A 21559-nucleotide genomic window follows, 5' to 3' on the forward strand; every position below is an offset into this window, starting at 1 on the left:
AAATAACAATAAATGACCAGATAATCTATTTTAGCTATGTTGGATAAATATTTGCCAGAACACCAGGAGAACTCCCCTGTTATTCTTTTAAATAGTAGCATGGGATCTTAAACATTCACATAAAGGAGGTTTGGGTTAAAGTCACAATGGAAAGCAGCCTCAATGCAGCACTCCTTCAGTGCTGCACTAGGGGCATCAGCCTAGAGTACTTGCTCAAACCTCTGGAGCGGGGCTTTAACCTGTAACAGCTTGCATTTATGTAACACCTTTAACAAAGTAAAATGTCTCAAGGTGCACTATCGAGCTAAAGTTGACACTGTGCCACATAACATATTAAGGCAGGTGATCAAAAGCTTGGTCGAAGAGGTAAGCTTTAAGCAGCATTTTAAAAAAGAAGAGGAGTCGGAGAACATCAGGAAAGGAATTCTAGAGCTCTGAGGGTGCTACTGATTAAGAAACAGCTGACATAAATATAAAGGCAAAATACTGCGGATGCTGAAAATCTGAAACAAAAACAAGAAAAACTCAGCAAATCTGACAGCACCTGTGAAGAGAAAGACAGAGTTAACGTTTCGAGTCCGTATGACCCTCCTTCAGAGCTGAAGAAACAGCTGATAATGATGATAACCTAGCTTCATGTGATAAATCCATAGTACATCAGTATCATTTTTGCCCAGCACAGTTTTCAGAAAAGCGGTGAATACTGTTGTATGAAGTAAAGCGGCCAGATTTCAATAACTGCATGGAATTTTTTCAACATTGAAGTCACATTGTATTCCATTTATTATTATTTGCTGGCACATTCTGAAACCTGGTATTGAAAATGCCCTTATGTTTCATAGTTTGGTGAAAAAGTCGTATTTTATAGACTACATTTGCATTTAATGGGCTCCCATTGAGTTTCAGAATCAAACACTGATTGAAAAAGCAGGATATGGACTTCTTTAGCGCCTTTCACCACCTCAGGACACCCCAAAGCACTTTACAGCCAATTAAGTACTTTTGAAGTGCAGCCACTGTTATAATGTAGGAAATACGGCAACCAATTTGCGCACAGCAAGGTCCTATAAACAACAATGTGATAATGAGCAGATAATCTGCTGTAGTGATGTTGAGGGATAAGTATTGGCCAGGACATTGGAGGGGGGGGAACCTCACATCTCTTCTTTGAAATAGTGCCATGGGATCTATTCCATCAGATAGAGATGGTAATACATAGTATGTCATTGCTTTTCTGAAAGATTAAGAAAGGCTGGCTAGTTATTCAGGTACAACCTTTCAGGCAGTTCTAATGAAAGATCCCAGCTGAAACATTAATTTCTCTTTCTCTGTCCAAGGCTGACTGCCCTGCATATTTATTACATTTTCTCTGGTTATTTAATTCCCCTCCAAATTTAAATGTGGCTGATGCATACTGATATCATAGGCACGAACTCCAGGGACCTTTCCTATTTCTTCACCTTTGAACTGTGGCGTTGAATATTGGGAAGCATGGAGGACACCCCAGTTGAGAACCTGATCTTGCCTCCACTCAGTTTCCTCACACAAGTGTTTTCCAAATAGGGAATCACTAGATAATGATTAGGAGCAGTGAACTTGCCTGATTTTTTTTTCATCCTCCTTGTTATTTTCTCTTCTTCAAATTCCAGTATATGTAGTTTTGTTCCTTCTAACCTCCATGAATAAATCCCTTCTTCGTCCTCAATGTTGCGCTCAGTATGCACCATTTAATTGTGCATTACGTATTGCTGCTCACAATATATTACAGCCCTTGGCAGTAGGTCTCTTGCCCTCGTGCCTAAAACTTGGGTTTGTTTACTTGCATTCTTACAACTCAAGTACATCATCAGTGGGGCCATATATTCTTCAGCAGTTGTTAAAAAAAAGCCCTTTGAAATAAATCTTGTAAAACCCTGCAATTTATGTTGTCGCAGGCTCCTCTGTTTCATCCAGCACCTCTGGCTTTAATTTGGGTGCTAGCCGACATGAGTGCTTGCGCCTGGAAAGTTTGTGTTTTGCCAATCCACAATTTACAATCCTGAGCTGCAGTTTTACAACTCCTTAAGGCCTACCCCAGCCTACCTCCCAGGCTGAAGAAAGTCGGTTCTGAGAGAATTTATGTTTCCTTATTGTTCATTGGTAATCAAGCTAACCTGGGAGTGATTTGAATTTAATATCAGTTAGTTGAATTTAATGACTTGATTGAAAAGGTTCTGTGGAGCTAACAGGATGTGGGCACAGCAAGGTTCCATTAGTGGTATTGCTTCATTTCTTAATGTGCGCAAGTCTCTCTGTAAACTTGGCCTGCTTTATGACAAGTCCCATTAGTCTAAACAGTCTTACTCTTGGACTCGGCTAAGCTGATGAGAGCAGTGATAAGAAAAACGAATGGCGACATCACTGGAATTTTTTTTTAAAGTGTCTTCTGAAGCCTCCTTTCCCTACCCCACCACCCCCCCCCCCCAAACTCCTCCCCCACCCACTTTTCCAGGCTGTTTGTTTCTTAACATATGCAGTTATAAAATCTCTGCAAACATAGATTCAGGGGATGACTGTGCCCTGCATTCCTCATGTAGCAAACTGATGCTGTATTCCGAGGAAGGGAGTGGTGGTGGGGGAATTAATTGTGTACCTCTGTGCCTTTGGAGACCAAGTCTATTCATGCGTCATTAGGTTCAGTCAACTTGGCTGCTAAAAGGTTGGGGGAAGGGGGCACTGGAGAATTCATCGTCTATTCATCTTAAGTGAATACTTTTCTCTCCTCTCTAAACGTTCACTTATCAGGAGTCTACAGTGAAACGCCAATGGAAATATCCTTGTTGCAACACTTCTTGTAAATTTTAGATTGTAATAGGTCTTAAAAACTGTGAACATTTTGTTCCTTTTTCTCTCACGGTGGAATTTAATACTAGCCCGGTCACATACCACATTCTGCAGTAAGTTGACGGTCAGGTTTGAAAGGTTCCAGTTTAGCACTTTTCTGTGGTGAGGAGCCCTGTTACTGAACAAGGTCACCCAGGGCAGGGAGTTAGCTGCTTCTCAGTCAGGTTGATGGTTCGCGAATCGCGATGGTTGGTCCGGATACCTGAGCAAGGATTGGGGAGAATCAGCCAAGGTTCCCACTTCTGACCGTTATCCAGTGACCCTATGCACCCCACCCCCACCGCCGAGCACATAGACATTAACCCCTCGGCCTCATTGACCAATTTGAACAAAGCACTGCTCCAGTGTAGCACAGGTCATTCACTGACTCTGGGACAAAAATTGAAAAGACGTTGACAGTGTATAACTTCGACATATATTAATATTATCCTTCAACCAAATTGATTTTTTTTTTTAAACTGACTGTCTGGACATGATCACATTGCTATTTGTGGGAGCTTACTGTGCATAAATTGGCTGCCATATTGCCTTCATTACTCCACTGACTATACTTCAAGAGTGCCTCAATTGACTTAACAGGAGGTTGCGACTTTTAATTCAGCACAGTTATGATATTCCTGTGCTGGTAATACAGAGGGTTAGATTATTTATCCAGAGACGTGAATTCAAATCTCACCATGGCGGGGGGATTTAAATTCAATCAATGAAATAAATCTGGAACAAAAAAATAGCATTAATATCAACAATATTAGTATTGTTGTTGTAAAGAAAAGCCATCAGATTCACTGATGTCCTTTAGGGAAAGAAGTCTGCCATCCTTACTCAGTCAGGCTTGTATGTGACTCCAGACCAATGGCAATGTGGTTGATTCTTAAATGCCCTCCCAAATATCTTAACAAGTCACTCAGTTGTATTCAGGAAGGCAGCTCACCACCACCACCTTCTCAAGGCAGTTAATGATGAACAATAAATGTTAGAGACATAAATGGCCCTCTGATATTTGACCATGGAGAGCATCACAGCTGAATTCAACTTGTTCTCTCCCGACCATTCCACCAGATTCCCCTTGGATAACAATCAGGATTAGAAACCCCGACTGATTTTCCACATCCTACCCAGGAGCACGCAGACCAATTCTAGCAACCCAACAGCTGATGAAAGCTAACTTAACATGGGGAGGGGATGGAGCTGAAGGTTCTTGATTAAACTCTTACTTTTGTAATAGCTAGCTGAACCATTACTAAAAACACAATTTAGCCCTGGGCTCCTTAAGGGTTATTGTAATGCAGAATAAGACATTCCAGAGCTGTTTCCTCTGCTATGTCATGCATGACCTCTGACCTTCCTAGGTTGAAGCGGTCACTTAGAGTAGGGGAGAAGTGGTTACTTCTGACATCTGTGTTGTCTCGTATCCCATTTCAGTTGTCTTTGACACAGTGCTAAACAGTATGAGATCGCTACACACCTGCTTGTGGTTGTGTGTTTAGCTAATCTGTTTTATGCCATTTTCTGTTAGTCCACCCTTGTAATGTAAATGTTTAAAAAGGTTTACACACTGCACCAGCAGACTCAAAGGTGTGGGATGGCTACATACAGCCCTTGAATTTACCTGGAGGTGCAAAAGGAAAACTGGAAATCTGGCATAAAAATAGAAGCTGCCTGAAATCTTAGGGTGGGAAAGTTGTGTTTGAAAGCGAATGATAGGTTGTGATGAAAGTTCCGACCTGAAACATTAACCTACTTTCTCCTTCAAGTGCGAGCAGACCTGCGGTGCGCTTTCATCATTTTTTTGTTTTTATTCTGTTTGCATTTGCTTCCTTTTTTTCTCACTACTTAATCCTTTGTGGTCCACACAGGTAGTGTAGTCTTCAGGTGAGTACAGCAGGGGATAATTAGACCAGAGACCTGTAGACATAATTGAATCCCTATTTTAAAGGCATGCATTATATCCTTATTTCTGCATAAAACTTTGATCTCATGTTAATATTTATTGTCAAAAAGTAGTGCTGGCAGCCATTTGAAAAGCAGCGTTGGTTGGAGCAGAAGAATTTCTCGGTACAGGCTGAGGTGCTGGGAGAGGGAAAATGGAGATGCTGCAGCAACACCACTGGTGGAAGGCGGTAATGACGGTGTGACAAGTTTACATTATAAATTTGTACATAGGAGTTTATAACGGGGAAAATTAATACAAAAGTGCAACAAATGCATGATTTTAATATATTTTGGATTTGTACATAATACACTCTGTTTTACTGGTTTTTACCTCTATTTTATGAACATAATATTCCCTTTGTCCTTTAGGTAACAGTGCAATCAGGCCGCCATCCCACTGTTCTTCAGAAGCTCTGCCAACTGCCTTTTCAGTACTTCAGTGATCAGCGGTTAATCAAAGTCCTGTTCCCAACACTGATCACAGCTTGTTACAATAACCTGCAGAACAAGGTCATCTTAGAGCAGGAGATGAGCTGCATTCTGCTGGCTACATTTATCCAGGTAAACATGTGAAATTGTACCGTGCATACTGTTTTGTGACTGTTGCCCACTTTAGAGTGGTGTGACCCAACAATACTCAGTTATAGTGGCTGCTCTGCACAGCCAACTGATCAGGCAAGCAAAGATCTATGTGTGCTTATTCACATTTGCACATACACAGCTGCATACTGCCCACATGCAGCTTAAATTTCAAACCATAGAGCAGGTAGATGTGATATTAGCCAATTCCACTCAGGATTGCAGTAAGGGTGCCACCGTTGGCCTCAGCATCCTCAAACTGAGCAAAAAGTTATTCAAGGTTCCCATTCCCAATCACTATCCTGTGATTGTTACTGGAAAGTGCAGGTGTGTGGACATTGGACAAGGACAGGAACAAGTTCAGCTGCCACACCCACCATTGGCAGACAGCCTGGCAACTGTCACTGTCTTGTCTTCGGTTTGAATAAAAGCTATTTTGGCATACTTCTAACAGCGAACACCTGTGGAGTTGCACACCAGCAAAGGAGGAGAGAAGAAATTTAGCAAACAAAATACTGTTCTACTGTTTGGCGAATTATGACTGTTATTCTATAGCTTTGTAATAGTTAATCCCATTGTTTAATCTCATTAAGTTAGACCCCTGCGACAGCATGTTCCAAACCTGCGACCTGTACCACCTAAAAGAACAAGTACAGCTGGCATGTGGGGACACCACAACCCACAAGTTCCTGTCCAAGTTTCTCACCATCATGACTTGGAAGTATATCATTATTTGAGTATTCCTGGGGGGAAAAAAACATGCTGTCAAAGCTTTATGTCTGCACTCATCAGGACAATTCTCAAGAATACCAATTGTAAAGGGAATAGAAGTTATATTGCTTAAGAAGAGAGTGCTGATTGGTCAGCAAGTGGTCTGTGATTGGTAAAAGTGTTACCATGGAGAATGTACCAGGGAAGAGTTGAAATCCAGGCCTTTGTTTAAGTTCAAAGCAGGCAGGTTGACTCTGATTGATCAAGGTATTGCCATGGGGAATGAAAGCTTTTGTTTAGTTGAATAAATGTGCAATGTGTGGACATGTTCTTTCTGTTTGCAAAGGAAGGGCCATGTCTGTGAATGTATATAACTTCTAGCATGCATAAATGAGCCACACTGCAAGCCCACCTGATAATCTTAAATTGGTTGTTAGTGTAATTCTTAGCACAGTAAGGATTTTTTTTAACTTGTGCTATCCAATCACAGAATCACATCTAATGTTGGATATAATGTTTGAGTTTTACGAACACAGGCTGGTTGCACACGGTCAGTACTTTGCCGACTGCAGGCAGCCAAAGGAACTGTTTGATATGACCCGCCAGTTTTTGGGACGTTTGACCTCCATATCTGGCATCACACCAGCTCCAAAATTCATATGCCAGCAGCAAGCCATACATCTCAAAAACTGGTGGATTATATCAAATAGCATGTCCCTTCGGCTGCTAGTGGAGAGCACCATTCACGTTGCTGCTGCATAGTAATGACTAGAAGTGGAAATAGAAATGACTAGCTTCACCTGTTGCTCAAATCTTTGAGACCCATCATACCCTTCAAGGGTAACTTGAGGTAGACTGAGCGCCTATCAGGCCAGAAAGTGGCGGCCTTAGGTCCATTCATGACTTTGCGCAATATAACATTGGGCAAAGACCTGATCAAGGTAGCCATTATCCTGCAGGGTAGCTTTGATGTGCCCTACTTCAGCATTAAGCTTGCACGGTGAGCAAATGGCTCTGGCCTTATTTATGAGGTTCTTGATAAGACCAATCTTATAGCATGTGGAACTACAGGAATCCCAACACGTATGTTGATCAGTGTATACTGGCACGTGGACCAATCAAATGAGCTCCCTTTCCTTGACGTGCTAGTTGAGAAATCTGCCACTGGGTTCTCTACTACTGTAAACCTACCTTCACTGGTCACAACACTACACATTGGGTTTCCTACCGTTCCACGCGCCACAAGATTGGCCTAATCAGCAACCTTGTAAACAGGGCTTGAGCCATTTGCTCACCATGCAAGCTTCATGCTGAAATAGGGCACATCAAAGGCACCCTGTGGGAAAATAACTATCCTGATCACCATATTACACCCAAACTCATGAATGGGCCTAAGGCTGCCACTTTCAGTCTTGAAAAGGCCCAGTCTACCTCAGATTACCCTGGAAGGGTAAGGTGTCCCAAAAGTTTGAGCAACAGGTGAAGCTAGCTGTTTCACACTGCTACAATGCAGTAGCAACACGAGTGGTGTTTGCCACTAACAAGATGCTGCTGTCAAGCCGAAAACACATTCTGCCCATCGCACAACTGAGTAATGTGGTATAGGAATTTCAGTGCCAGTGTGATGCTAGGTATATAGGCTGTACATCCCAACAAAGCTGAGATAGTGGAGCTGCAGACACAAGTCTGCATCTACAGTTCTTTTTCTGATACATAAATGTGATTTTACTATCAATTTACTCTACAGTTTTTTCATTAATATTGCCTTTTGCATTGAGGCAAAGTGTGTGGCGTAAGTTGCTAACAATGCTGCCCGTATCTAACGTTGAGCATAGTAAGAATAATTTGAGGAAAGAGTGTTTAACTTTTCACCAGCTGCAGTATAACTTCAACTCTCTCAAAGGGAGCTTTAATACCTCGATGAGCATCATTAACTTGAGCAAAAAGCCAGCTGTCCACCTGACTATTTGATAACATTAAACTATAACCTGTAATTTGAATGCTGATGAAAGCTGCATATGTGAAGAACTTGGCTTTGCTTGAGTAGAGAGGGAAGTGGTGCCAGCAATGTAAGTTACTGTCAATAATGGTAACTGCATAGCACCAATGCCACTGTGAATATTCTATTCCAAAGAGCTGCTGGACTAGTACTGACATGAATCTTACACATTTGAGGGGAAGACATGCAAATCCTGAAAAGCATCTGTGGGAACACTAAGTGCAGTGAGAATACTGCCAGACTTCATGTTATGATCAAAACAGTGGCACTGTCATTAAAAAAAAAATCATTTGATTTGAACATTTAACACTTTTCATCTTACTTCAAATGTTCAAAAAGTTTTGCACCCCCAAATTATGAGAAATGCAAGATGATGGACAGTTTCACCCATACCTCAAGGGCAGATATCATGCTAGACTAAAATCTTGATCTTAGTCACAGATAATGTACTCCAAATCTCTGAATTTTAAATCTGTAATATTTTAGTTAGGCAAGTAAGATGATTCAAAATAAGTTCCACTACAAGCCTACTGACTCCCACAGCTATGTTGACTACACGTCCTCCTGCAACATTTCCTGTAAGGACTCTCTTCCATTCTCACAGTTTCTGCGTCTCCACTGTGTCTGTTTTGACGATGCCATGTCTTCCTTTTGATTCAACTGATGATTTCTCCCACCTTTGCGCCACCACCCCCACCGTGGTAGACAATGCCCTTTACCATGTCCCTTTCATTTCCTGTGCTTCTGCTCTCACCTCTTCTCCTCGCTCCCAGAATCTCAATCCGGTTCCCCTTGTCCTCATCTTCCACCCCTCCCCATTCAACAGATCATCGTCTGCCATTTCCTTCTCCATTAGCACTTTTCCATCACCAAACACATATTCCCCTCCCCTCCTCTTTCAGCACTCCGAAGGGACCGTAACCTCAGTGATATCCTTGTACACTCCTCAATTACTCCCAACACCAACTCCTCTTCCCACACTACCACCTATCCAAATGCACAATGACATATTGATCTAAAAAACCATATTATACTGCCCAATAAGATGCTGTTCAAGAACAGCATGTGGCACTTCTCTGGCCACAGTAACCTAGAACAAGGGCTCGTCACACTCTTCTGGGATGTGTAGCGCTGTGTAGTATCACCTTGATCTGAAACTGTACTACTTCATAATGCTGGAAAACTATGACCGTGGGTAGCAAAAATGGAAAGAGGGGGAAAAGTGGACAGAACCAAAGTGGACAGTAAAAGTACAGGTAAAAACACAAAATTGATCAAATGACTAAATATGCATGTTTTTTTTTCAACTTAGGACTTTGCGCAGAATTTGAGTCTGTCAGACAATAAATCTTCTCAACAGAGGGGTAATTATCACCAGTTTGTTCTCTGTATACTTGTCGTAAACGGCAACAGTATAAATCTTCTACTTAATTTATTGTCTTCCTCATTTCAGAGAAGACTCCTGGAGCTCAAGACTACCTTGAATTCTCCAACAGGTTCCCCCGTGAGATGTGGGAGGATGCCAGGAAGTTTTTTTTAAACAAAGAGACAGTTTGCTAAGGATAAAACAAAATGGGGGGTAATATTCAATACCACAAAATATTATTTGGTTTAAAAACTAGTAATTCATTCACTGATATTATGTTCTAGAACGTTCTTATATATGATTTGCACAAATTGTATATAGTACCTGTTGTACATATGATCTTCATTGTAATCACTTTTTGACAATTTTTTAATGTGAACCTTTCTAATGTCTGTGCATATAGAATAACCCATTTGGTTTCGGTTGTTTAGGATGATACGGCAGTTCCCTGTGGAATGCATCAACTAATTTTATTTATTAGAAGTACATCGGTGATTCAAATACGCTGATGACCCAATAAAATTATTTATTTTCATCTGCATCGATGTGAAGTGTTGAATATGTGCTGGGGGTCAACTTATGGGGTAGGAGTAGACCAGATAACCCCTCGAGCCTGATTCGCCATTCAATATGGTCATGGCTGATCTTTGGCTTCAACTCCAGTTTCCTGCCCACTCCCCATAATTTCTTGATTCCCCTGGGAGACCAAAAACCTGCCTATCCCAGCCTTAACTATATTTGATGATGGTGCATCCAAAACCCTGTGGGATAGAGAATTCCAAAGATTCACGACCCTTTGAGTGAAGAAACTTCTAATTGCAGTCCTAAATGATTGCCCCTTATCTTGAGATTTTGTCCCCATTATCTAGACACCCCAGCCAGGGGAAACAATTTCAGTGTCTATCCTATCAAGCTCCTTCAGAATCTTATATGTTTCAATGAGATCACCTGTCATTCACCTAAACTACAGAGAATATAGACCCAATTTACTTCAAGCCGATAGCCACCACATGTATTGTTCCCAAAATGTGGATGAACTATGCTGACCTTAAAGTATTTTTATGAGGCTAGGGGAGCCTCTGGCAATGCACATATTTTTTGTCCAAGCTTCTAGTAATCTTGAGAAGCTAGTGTATTTTGTAACTGAGGCTTACTAGGCTACTTCAGAGGCCATTGAATTTCAAACTATTAGGCATAGAGGTAGAATCACATGTAGACCAGACTGAAGAGGGGTGCCTGGTTCCTTCCCTGAAAGACATTTGTAAACGAATTGCGTGTGAACAACAATCCAGCAGCTTTCGTGGTCTTTTCTTTTGATACCAGCCAGAACTTGCCATGTGGGATTTTAACTTGCAACTTCTGTTATTGAACCTGTACCGTAACCACCTTAATAAGAAAGAAAGAGATTTGTATAGTGACCACCAGACATCTGAAAGCGCCTTTACAGCCAAGGAAATGCTTTTTGAAGTCTAGTCACTGTTGTAATGTAGGAATCATGGCAGTTAATTTCACATTCAGCAGACTCCTACAAACGGCAATGTGATCATTACCACATAAAACAATGTTTTTAGGATTACTACCAGTGTAAAGTGACTGAATAAGTTAGGTTCTGTTCCAGAATCTGGGATTTCATGATTTTTACCGATGCTTTTGGAGGATATTCCATTATTCCATCCATTTTCCACAAACTGGTGCCCTTGATCTTTAATAATCATGTAATGTTTAGTATTCAATTGTTATTACCAAACTGTAAATTCTTTCTCTCCAAAGAAACTCTCTTTGCATTCTCTTTTCAATCTCAGTGTGTCCTGGGCCTTGGTCCTTTACCTGGGTCACTCAATGAATGCCAATGCACCAAAGCAATTGCTGTATTTACTAGGACTGAATCAGATTGTCCTCCTGTTTTGCGGCACAGAACCTTGAGTCGTAGCGACGTGTTGCTCTGTAGGATGCAGGTCTGTGCCTGTAGTCTAACCATGACAGAGTTCCCAATCTCAGCTACAGGCAGGAAGCACAGATCAAATTTCCCATATGACATATGAAGCTTGAGAGCAGGTTATGTGCAGGTTAAGTGAAGGGAGAAAAATGCTTTAAAATAGAAAATGAATCTTTATTTGAAACATAAAATTGAAGAAAAAATAGATAAGGTTTCTCTCTGCGCCTAAAGCTCAATACTGAGTAAAAGACAGACTTGCATTTATAGAGCACCTTTCACAACCTCAGGACATCCCAAAGTGCTTTACAGCCATTGAAATACTTTTGAAGTGTAGTCACTTGCTACAATGGAAGAAATGGGCAGCCAATTTGCACAAAGCAAGGTTCCACAGAGAGAAACAGAGTTAACATTTCGAGTCCGTATGACCCTTCTTCTCTGAAGAAGGGTCATACGGACTCGAAACATTAACTCTGTTTTTCTCACTCCACAGATGCTGCTAGACCTGTTGAGTTTTTCCAGCATTTTCAGTTTTTGTTTCAGATTTCCAGCATCCGCAGTATTTTGCTGTTATCTTAAGGTTCCACAGACATTGATAAAGGCTAGATACTATTTTTTAAGCTGATGTTGGTCGTGGGATAAATATTGGCCAGGGCACCAGAGAGAACTCCTCCGGTCTTCTTTAAAGTACCGCCATTGGATCTTTTATATCCAATTGAGAAGACAGACGAGTCTCAGTTTAACGTCTCATCTGAAAGGCAAGTAATAGATTTTTCACTTCTAGCTCGTAGATGTTAAGCACTAGATGGATATGGTGCTGAAACATACAGATGCAGTGATCTGTTAGTTTGATCTCTTGTTTGTGCTAAGTTGGCTGTTTTCAGGCAGGGCAGAAAGGGATAGCCATAGTAATAAAATTGGACTTACTGCTGTAAGGCCAGATATACATGGAGAGACGAGAGAATCTGGGATTGTTCTCCTTGGAGCAGATGCCATAGGGAGAGTTAAAAGAGGTGTTCAAAATCAAAAATTATTTGAATAGAATAAGTAAGAATAATTGAATAGAATAAACTGTTTCCACTGGCTGAAGATCAATAACCAGATGACACAAATTTAAGGTCATTATCAAAAGAACCTGAGGTGATGTAAATCTGGAATGTGCTGCTTGAAAGCCTGGTGGAAGTGGCTCAATATCAACTGTAAAAAGTGAATTGGATAAATACTTGAAGGGGAAAAAATTGTGGAGCTATGGTGAAAAGGCAGGAGAGTGAGATGGATCAGAGACAGCACAGACACGATGGGCCAAATGGTTTCCTTATGTATTATATAATGCTATGAAAGGGAGAATAAGGCAATGTTCCCCACCACAAACCACCTATGGAAAGCAATCATGCACATTGATTGAGGGCAATACCTAAGCATTGCTGGAGTGTGAACACAGTCAAATTCCTTACTGACTTGGGTCACATATGATGATAGAGGGATACTTGAGTGAGGATACCAGGGGCTGCCATTGTCTTGAACTGCACCCCAGCAAAAGTTCATGCCTCATAGATATGTGGCAGAAGAGTTTATAGATATGTGGGAAGAGTTTGCAAGCTTATAATCCAATTGTAAGATTCATATAGTCCAGAATGATTTGTGAATCCCTTTGATCAACTTTTCCATGCAGTAATGGATAGAGTATAATATACCTGTGAGTGGTCATAAGATTTCAGGTGTTTTGATCTACTTGAGTAAAGCTTTATAATTTCAGGATATAGTTATGTTTCTATGTTATCTACATATTACTAAAAATCTTTTATGTACACAGATCCTGTTGCCATAAGTTTTACTGGCACCTCCATGTTAATATCTAGCATTCAAGTTGACTATGTAAACGTTTAGAGTGGAAATCCTGTAACAATACATTTCAGTCTTTAACCAGTAGGTGGTGCTGTGGATAGATATTCTGAAGTGTCTCCAAACCATATACTGTGGCTACAAGAGAAGGTCAGAGGCTGGGAATTCTGCAGCGAGTAACTCACCACCTGACTCCTCAAAGCATGTCCACCATCTACAAGGCACAAGTCAGTAGTGTAAGACTCTCCACTTGCCTGGATGAGTGTAGCTCCAACAATACTCAAGAAGCTTGACACCATCCAAGCCAAAGCAGCCCATTTGATTGGCACCCCATCCACCACTGACGCACAGTGACAGCAATGTGTACCATCAACAGGATGTACTGCAGCAACTCAACAAGGATCCTTCGACATCACCTTCCATACTTGTGGCCTCTACCACCTTGAAGGACAAGGGCAACAGATACATGGGAACACCACCACCTGCAAGCCACTCACCTTCCTGACTTGGAACCATATCACCATTCCTTCACTGTCATTGGGTCAAAATTCTGGAACTCCCTCCCTAACAGCACTGTGGGTGTACCTACACCACATGGACTTGAGCGGTTCAAGAAGGCAGCTCACCACCACCTTGTCAAGGGCAACTAGGGATGGACAATAAATGCTGGCCTAGCCAGTGACGCCCTCATCCCGTGAATACCGCCCTCATCTTGTAAATACTGTGGACAATGCAGTGGGTAGTTTACTAACATATTGATATTTTGTGGAATGGATGAGAATCAATGTACGATCTGCTCTTAAACCAACAGTTACTCTGTGATGAGAGTTGCTTACCAGCATGTTCTTTATCATTGAGGCATGTGATGTTCATGTTAAATAATGAAATGGAAGGCTGAACCCCCTCAATGATTCATTGGTAACTGCGCTACTTTTTATTTAGCACAGCATGTAGGCAAATAAAACCCCTGGTTCAGTTTCTGATCTGTTCTGAATTAGCTGATCACGGTTGGAATGGCAATAGGATGCTATTGTCAGCCTTGGCACTCCCGTTTTAGGGGGAAGCAGCTAGGGTCCCTAATCCTGGTCCCTGCTTTAACACACGTGGATCGACGAGAAGGGTTCACACTTTACAACTTTACAATTGTGCACCCCACAGTCAAATCGTCTGTCCTAATTCGCACATTAAAGTGGCTGTAGGGCATTTAATGCTTGCAGTGGTGTCACCAGCTTGAATTGGCATCTTTAGGAAAGTGAGACAGAAGTTGGAAAGCCAAAGGAAGCTGGTTACTCTGGAGCTAACTGGGAGAAGTAATGGAGAGAATGTGATGTACCTGTGAGTGATCATAAGAGTTCAGGTGTTATGACCTACCTGAGTAAAGCTTCATAATTTCAGGATATATTTTGTGCTTTAATGTTAACTACATATTACTAAAGATCTTTTGTATGTACACAAACTCTGTTGTCATGAGTTTTACTGGCACTTTTAAGTTAATGTCTAGCCTTCAAATTGACTCCCTCTATCATCATATGTGGCCTCTGTCAGTAAGGTATTTGACTGTAACTGCATTCCAGCAATGCCTTGGTATTGCCCTCATTCAATGTGCATGATTGTTTTCCTCGGGTGGTTAGTAGTGGAGAACATTGCCTAATTCTCCATTTCATAGCAGCATATAACACATAAGAAAACCATTTTTTTAATTTATTCACAGGGATTGGGCTTTGCTGGCTAGGTCAGCATTTATTGGCCATCCCTAATTGCCTTTGAGAAGGTGGTGGTGAGTTGCCTTCTTGAACCGCTGCAGTCCATGTGGTTTAGGCACACCCACAGTGCTGTTAGGGAGGGAGTTCCAGGGTTTTGACCCAGTGACAGTGAAGGAACGGCAATATATTTCTGAGGCAGTGGCATAGTGGTATTGTCACTAGATCGGATAACCCAGAGACCCAGGGTACTGCTCTGGGGACCAGGGTTCAAATCCCACCACAGCAGATGGTAGAATTTGAGTCCAATAAATTATGGAATTAAAAGTCTTGTGATGACCATGAAACCATTGTTGATTGTTGTAAAAACCCATCTGGTTCACTAATGTCCTTTAGGGAAGGAAATCTGCTGTCCTTACCTGGTCTGGCCTATATGTGACTCCAGACCCACAGCAATGTGGTTGCTTCTTAAGTGCCTTCAAGGGATGGGCAATAAATGCTGGTCTAGCCAATGACGCCCACATCCCAAGAACAATTAAAAAAAAAGTCAAGATGGTGTGTGACTTGGAGGGGAACCTGCAGGTGGTGGTGCTCCCATCTAACTGCTGCCCTTGTCCTTCTAGATGATAGTGGTCGTGGGTTTGGAAGGTGCTGTCTAAGGAGCCTTGGTGAGTTCCTGCAGTGCATCTTGTAGATGGTACTGGTGGAGGGAGTGAATGTTTGTGGATGTGGTGCCAATCAATTGGACTGCTGTCCAGCTTCTTGAGTGTTGTGGGAGCTGCGCTCATCCAGGCAATTGAGGAGTATTCCATCACATTCCTGACTTGTAGATGGTGGACAGGCTTTGGGGTGTCAGAAGATGAGCTACTCGTAGCAGGATTCCTAGCCTCTGGCCTGCTCTTGTAGCCACAATATTAATATGGCCTGTTATGACTGTGCTGTCTATTTGATTTGTTCCAGTCTGCCTTTTCCCCATAGCCCTACAAATTTCCCCCTAAATATTTATCCATTTCACTTTTGAAAATTGTTACTGAACCACTTCCACCGGGCACAATATTCCAGATTCTCCTCCCCTCAGCTCTGGCTCTTTTGACGATGACTTTAAATGTGTGTCGGCCTGGTCATCTACTTGCGCTCACCCCAGCACCTAAAATATCTCAGTAAAGTAGGAACAGGAGGAGACCTATTCCGAGACTGACATCAATTCCTCTCCTCCCTTCCATGTGTCTGAAATGTGACATTTGCCAATGGAGAAGTTCAGTGACTCGGAACAATTACGTGAACTGAGCAACAACCGTGTTTGTGAGAGCTTGGGGGGAACTGCGGCTTAAGCTAAGCTAAGCTCCCAGTGATGGTACTTAACCGTGGAGCTGCCTTCCCTTTAATGCTACAAACTTATGAAGAAATAATTTACAATTGGCGACGGTGCCATTTTCCAGCAGTAATAGTTGTATGGATGTTTTGCCCTGATTGCTATCCTTCCATTAGGTGCCTAGAGTGCTTGATGGACTTGAAGCTGTGAGAACAGGAGAAAGAGGTTTTACACCTGAAGGTGTGCATTCTTCGTGATGTATCGGACACTGTCACGTTAGCAGTTTATAGGAATGGCTCAGGCTCGCAATCCAGGACATCAATCACCGCGGCTGAAAGCAAAAGGTAAGGGAAATAAAATATTGAGCAGCGGTGAAGCCGAGCAGGCGTTTTAATAAGGAGCCTGGAGTTTGTACCTAGGAAGAGAAAAGGCCAAAAGGGTTTGAGTCCCTGTGTCGTCAACGGTTCGTATTTGAAGCGAAGACCACCCCCGTGACCCGAGCTTTCGACAAATTGAGGCAAGTGAGGAGGAGAGTCTGGGCGCTTGTGGAATGCAGTGTTTCAAGAGGGGGTGGGGGGAGGGGGACAAAATAACTGGGCGGGATTTGATTGCAAGAAAGTAACCCCATGGGTGAGGGGTACATCAGATGATCCGTATGAGCGACAAAATGGGGGGGGGGGGGGAGCACAAGCAGGAGAACACTGCATTCGCCTTAAAAATGAAAGGTTTTCAATCGGGTAGAGAAATCAGATTTGTGACTTAATCGTTCTTGGATGTCAGGGGGATGAACTCCACTGGGTTTATCAAAGATGAGCAGCATTTTCATTGCTGCCTGCCTGGTGGTCCCTGTTTTCTCCCCGAAAACGTGTGGGTCTGGAATAAGAGTTTGTCCGGACAGGAGATTCTTTCATAAATTGAGAGACTGCGGTAACCGGTCTCTTTATTAAAAACTGCCGTGTGATTAACTGGCCGAATAGTCTCACCACGCCTGGCTTCATGACTGCAAAGTTGCTGCTCCTGTTTGTGCCGAGCTCCGCACTGTTTTTGTTCAGGACCCGCAGTTGAATGAATGTTCCCATCCGAGAGTGACTCCCTGTTTCCGCAAATTTCCTTAAATCAGATAGTGGATTGAGGGAAATCAAAGCACATCTGCACATCACCAATGTGACTTCAACTTCCTGGTTTAATCCCGGAAAGTATTTGTGTGTGTGTGTGTGTGTGTGTGTTTGGAGGGAGCCGCTTTAATCATTTCAAGCCATTGTTACACAGTTCACGCTGTTATCTTACTAACTTTCTCCCTCGACTCTGAGCTCCTCTATCTCCCCTGTTGCAACCCCTTAAACTACTTGCATGAACTGCAAGGTTAGCTGGAGCGTTTTAAATCGGTAAATATCAGGTGTCCACAAAGTTCCCAATGATGAGGAAAAGCGAGAATTAGCAACACTGACAAGGGGGTGGGGCCTCGGCAGCAAATTAACCTCCTCTGGGTCCCAGCGCCGATGATCTGTTACTAAAACAGTTTTGCCGATCAAATTTGGGTCCTGTTCGGATACGGAAGGGAGAAAGTGACTTGATAAGTTTCCATTCTGCAAATAGACTACTATATATTTATATATATATATATATATACATACACGTATATTATGTATTATTTATGTTATATATTGCATTATTTATGTTACATAGTATTATGTACTTGATATTTTTTATTATTTATATATATTCCAAGATAAAGTACACAGGTTTTGGATTGTTTTAAAAACACAATAGGAAACCCGAAAGTAACTGAAAGAAATTAACCGGCTGAATAGTTTGTGACGCCTCAGTTTTTCACTGTCCAGTTTTATTTTGTCTCGTGTGTGTAGCACAAACATCAGGGCCCTGCAGGGCTCTGAAGGAATCGGTCGTTTTGATAGAGTCCATTTATCTGTAAAGTGTAAACAAGTTGCGAGTATCCAAGCGGAGGCTGGAAACCGACAAGAGTGGGGGATAAAGTTCCCCCACTTTTGAGAAGTGCTCGAACTCCCGAGTGCTGTGTGTTAGTGACCGCAGATGTAACAGAGGAAAAAACGAGTGCGTTATAACGCTGAGAGGCTGCCAGAAAATGTGTAAGTTTCACTCGAGGTCATATTAAATCCGTGGAGTTTCTTGTGAACCGCTTTCTTTTCATATCTGCTGGAGGTGGACGAACAGGAGTTCTCATAAAGCAGCCATATCTATCTAATAGAAAATCCGTCCCATTAAAGGACATTAATTGTCTTGTGTAGTTTCCAAAGAATGCATTCTCAAGAGACTTGCATTTATATAGCGCTTTTCACCATCGCCGGGTGTCTTAAAACGCTTGACAGCCAATGGAGTGCAGTCAACTGTTATAACATAATTTGTTTTTTTTAAGATCCACTGGTTCACAATTCTTGGAATCCATTATTCATGTTAAGTGATAAACGCCCACTTTCAAATTGAACCTGAGGTGGTAACAGCCTTAAACCTGTAAAGAAACACTCGGGTTCCCGGCCAAGAGTTTGAGCACCTGCTGTGACCAGTGCTGGCGAAGTGCCGCTCGAGTGAATTTTGAGGTAAGCGGCTTGAATTTTCGTTGCCGATTCCAGTTAAAAAGCTATTAATGTCCTTTAAACGGGGTTTAAGGGGCTTTAATAACTCAGGCTGCAGCAGTGTTTGCAACTTATAAAAGACGCAAACTCGCCGAGCCGACGGAAGCTACCTGCGTGAGATTTATTTAATGTTGTGTCAGTGAGACAACTTGTAACGCTTCGACAGATCAACTCTGGGCGCAACTTTGCCAACTCCGGGTGATCCGAAGAAATATAATGATCGCCGAGTCCAAATGGACAGAATGTCCGGCATAAAAACAAAAAAACTGCGGATGCTGGAAATCCAAAACAAAAACAGAATTACCTGGAAAAACTCAGCAGGTCTGGCAGCATCGGCGGAGAAGAAAAGAGTTGACGTTTCGAGTCCTCATGACCCTTCGACACGTCCGGCACGCCGTGGGAAACCGTGAGGAGGAGAAGATCCAGAATTGGGATTCTGGGGCCATTGCCCTGCGGTGAGTGGGGAGACGATACAATCGGAAGCAGGAAAATAGGATGAGATCAGATAGCAAACGGGCCGTTTGCGGAAATAGCTGTTAATTTCTGTGCATCGTCGTGGCTCCCGAAGGAACGAGAGACTTGCATTTATATAGCGCCTTTCAAGGCCTCAGGACGCCCCAAAACGCTTTACAGCCCAATGAAGCACTTTTGAAATGTGAAATGCAGGAAATGTGCCAGCCAACGTGCGCATAACAAGACCCCACCAAACAGCAGCGTGATAATGACCAATGATGTAAGTTGATTAAATATTGGACAGGACATCGGGAAAATCGTCTTCTCTTAAAAACAGTACAATAGGATTTTTGTTTTAACCTCTATCCGAGAGAGGTTAAACTTCTATGTTTAATCTCATTTACAGAAAGAAGGCGTCTCCAACAGTGCAGCACTCCCTCAGCACTGTACCGGGAGTCAGCCTTCCCTTTTTTTCCTGTGTGTGTGTGTGTGAAAGGTCTTTGCAATGGGACTTGAGCCCACGGGCTCACGCTGGGAGCGGGCAGTGCATTGCTGAACCTTCCGGGGGGGTGGGGGGATTGCTTTTCCAATCTGCAGCCCTCCGCCATGGAACCGCTCGTTTTTCTACTTCAGCTGCTGACGGGCCTTTTTTAAATTATTCATTCATGGGATGTGGGCTTCGCTGGCTGGGCCAGCATTTATTACCCATCCCTCGTTGCCTGTTGTGCATTTTCTGATCTTATTCCCAGTTCTTTGATGGTGATTTTAAATAATGAATGAACCTGGTTGCTGCGATTACGTTGAACAATTTCGTTGGGGCTGAAGTGTTCTCGTTATCAAACTTCCACTCAAAGTTTGAAGAATTGTACATCACCCCCCGCCCTCACACCCACCTTGTAAACGGAAAGTGAAATATATACAGGTTTAATAAGAGTTTTAAAATATACAGTTCATACCCTAAAAAATCCCGGCAGGCTGGCCTTTAATTACACGTCATATTATAATTCAATCATAGCCTTAATTTGAACGAAATGACATCTGATGTGAACAAAGTGCATCTAACCCGGCCCATCGGTTCCATTGGTGTCCGAATCCGCTTTTGGCTTTCTCCGAGAGCAATAGATTCCAAATAAACTCCAGCCTTCAGACCCCAATAACTCCTCCAAACAAAATAAAGGTCGAAAGGCATCAATCCTCTACGAATGAAAGATCCAGATCCTAATTGGTTTCAAAGAAGGAAGCGCCTTGAGGATGTTTTAAAGAAATTGTGTTCGAAGGCGAGCAGGTGAAACTGGGATAACAAAAGTACCTGGAAAAACTCAGCAGGTCTGGCAGCATCTGCAGAGAGGAACACAGTTAACGTTTCGAGTCCGTATGACTCTTCAAGAGAACTAAGGAAAAATAGAAAAGGGGTGAAATATAAACTGGTTTAAGGTGGGGGGTGGGTGGGACAAGAGAGCTGGATAGAGGGCCAGTGCTAGGTGGAGATAACCAAAAGATGTCACAGACAAAAGGACAAAGGGGTGTTGAAGGTGGTGATATTATCTAAAGGAATGTGCTAATTAAGGGTAGAAAGCAGGACGGGCAAGGTACAGATAGCCCTAGTGGGGGTGGGATGGGGTGAAGGAATCGAAAAAAGGCTAAAAGGTAGAGATAAAACAATGGATGGAAATACATTTAAAAAATAATGGAAAAAGGTGGGAAAAGAAAAATCTACATAAATTATTGGAAAAAACAAAAAGGGGGGAAATCAGAAAGGGGGTGGGGATGGAGGAGAGAGTTCAAGATCTAAAATTGTTGAACTCAATATTCAGTCCGGAAGGCTGTAAAGTGCCTAGTCGAAAGATGAGGTGCTGTTCCTCCAGTTTGCGTTGAGCTTCACTGGAACATTGCAGCAGGCCAAGGACGGACATGTGGGCATGAGAGCAGGGTGGTGTGTTAAAATGGCAAGCGACAGGGAGGTCTGGGTAATGCTTGCAGACAGACCGAAGGTGTTCTGCAAAGCGGTCACCCAGTCTGCGTTTGGTCTCTCCAATGTAGAGGAAACCACATTGGGAGCAACGAATGCAGCAGACTAAGTTGAGGGAAGTGCAAGTGAAATGCTGCTTCACTTGAAATGAGTGTTTGGGCCCTTGGACGGTGAGGAGAGGGGAAGTAAAGGGGCAGGTGTTGCACCTTCTGCGGTTGCATGGGAAGGTGCTGTGAGAGGGGGTTGAGGTGTAGGGGGTGATGGAGGA

At 42.6% G+C, this 21559-nt stretch overlaps 1 protein-coding gene across 4 annotated transcripts in view; it reads left to right on the plus strand.

The window, feature by feature from the left end:
- Window positions 1-13478, plus strand: part of scaper (S-phase cyclin A-associated protein in the ER) — a 294594-nt gene extending 281116 nt beyond the window's left edge. For 3 of the 4 annotated variants that reach the window (XM_041178255.1, XM_041178258.1, XM_041178257.1), the window contains 3 exons: window positions 5185-5376; window positions 9417-9468; window positions 9558-10003. In XM_041178255.1, coding sequence (XP_041034189.1) covers window positions 5185-5376; window positions 9417-9468; window positions 9558-9664 — 351 coding nt within the window. In that variant the 3' untranslated portion in view covers window positions 9665-10003. Of the gene's footprint in view, window positions 1-5184; window positions 5377-9416; window positions 9469-9557; window positions 10004-13330 lie in introns of those variants that run through there. The other variant, XM_041178256.1, reaches the window with a different exon arrangement.
- Window positions 13479-21559: the final 8081 nt, after the last annotated feature.

This window comes from Carcharodon carcharias, chromosome 32 (assembly GCF_017639515.1).
Source record: "Carcharodon carcharias isolate sCarCar2 chromosome 32, sCarCar2.pri, whole genome shotgun sequence".
Lineage (NCBI taxonomy): Eukaryota > Metazoa > Chordata > Chondrichthyes > Lamniformes > Lamnidae > Carcharodon > Carcharodon carcharias.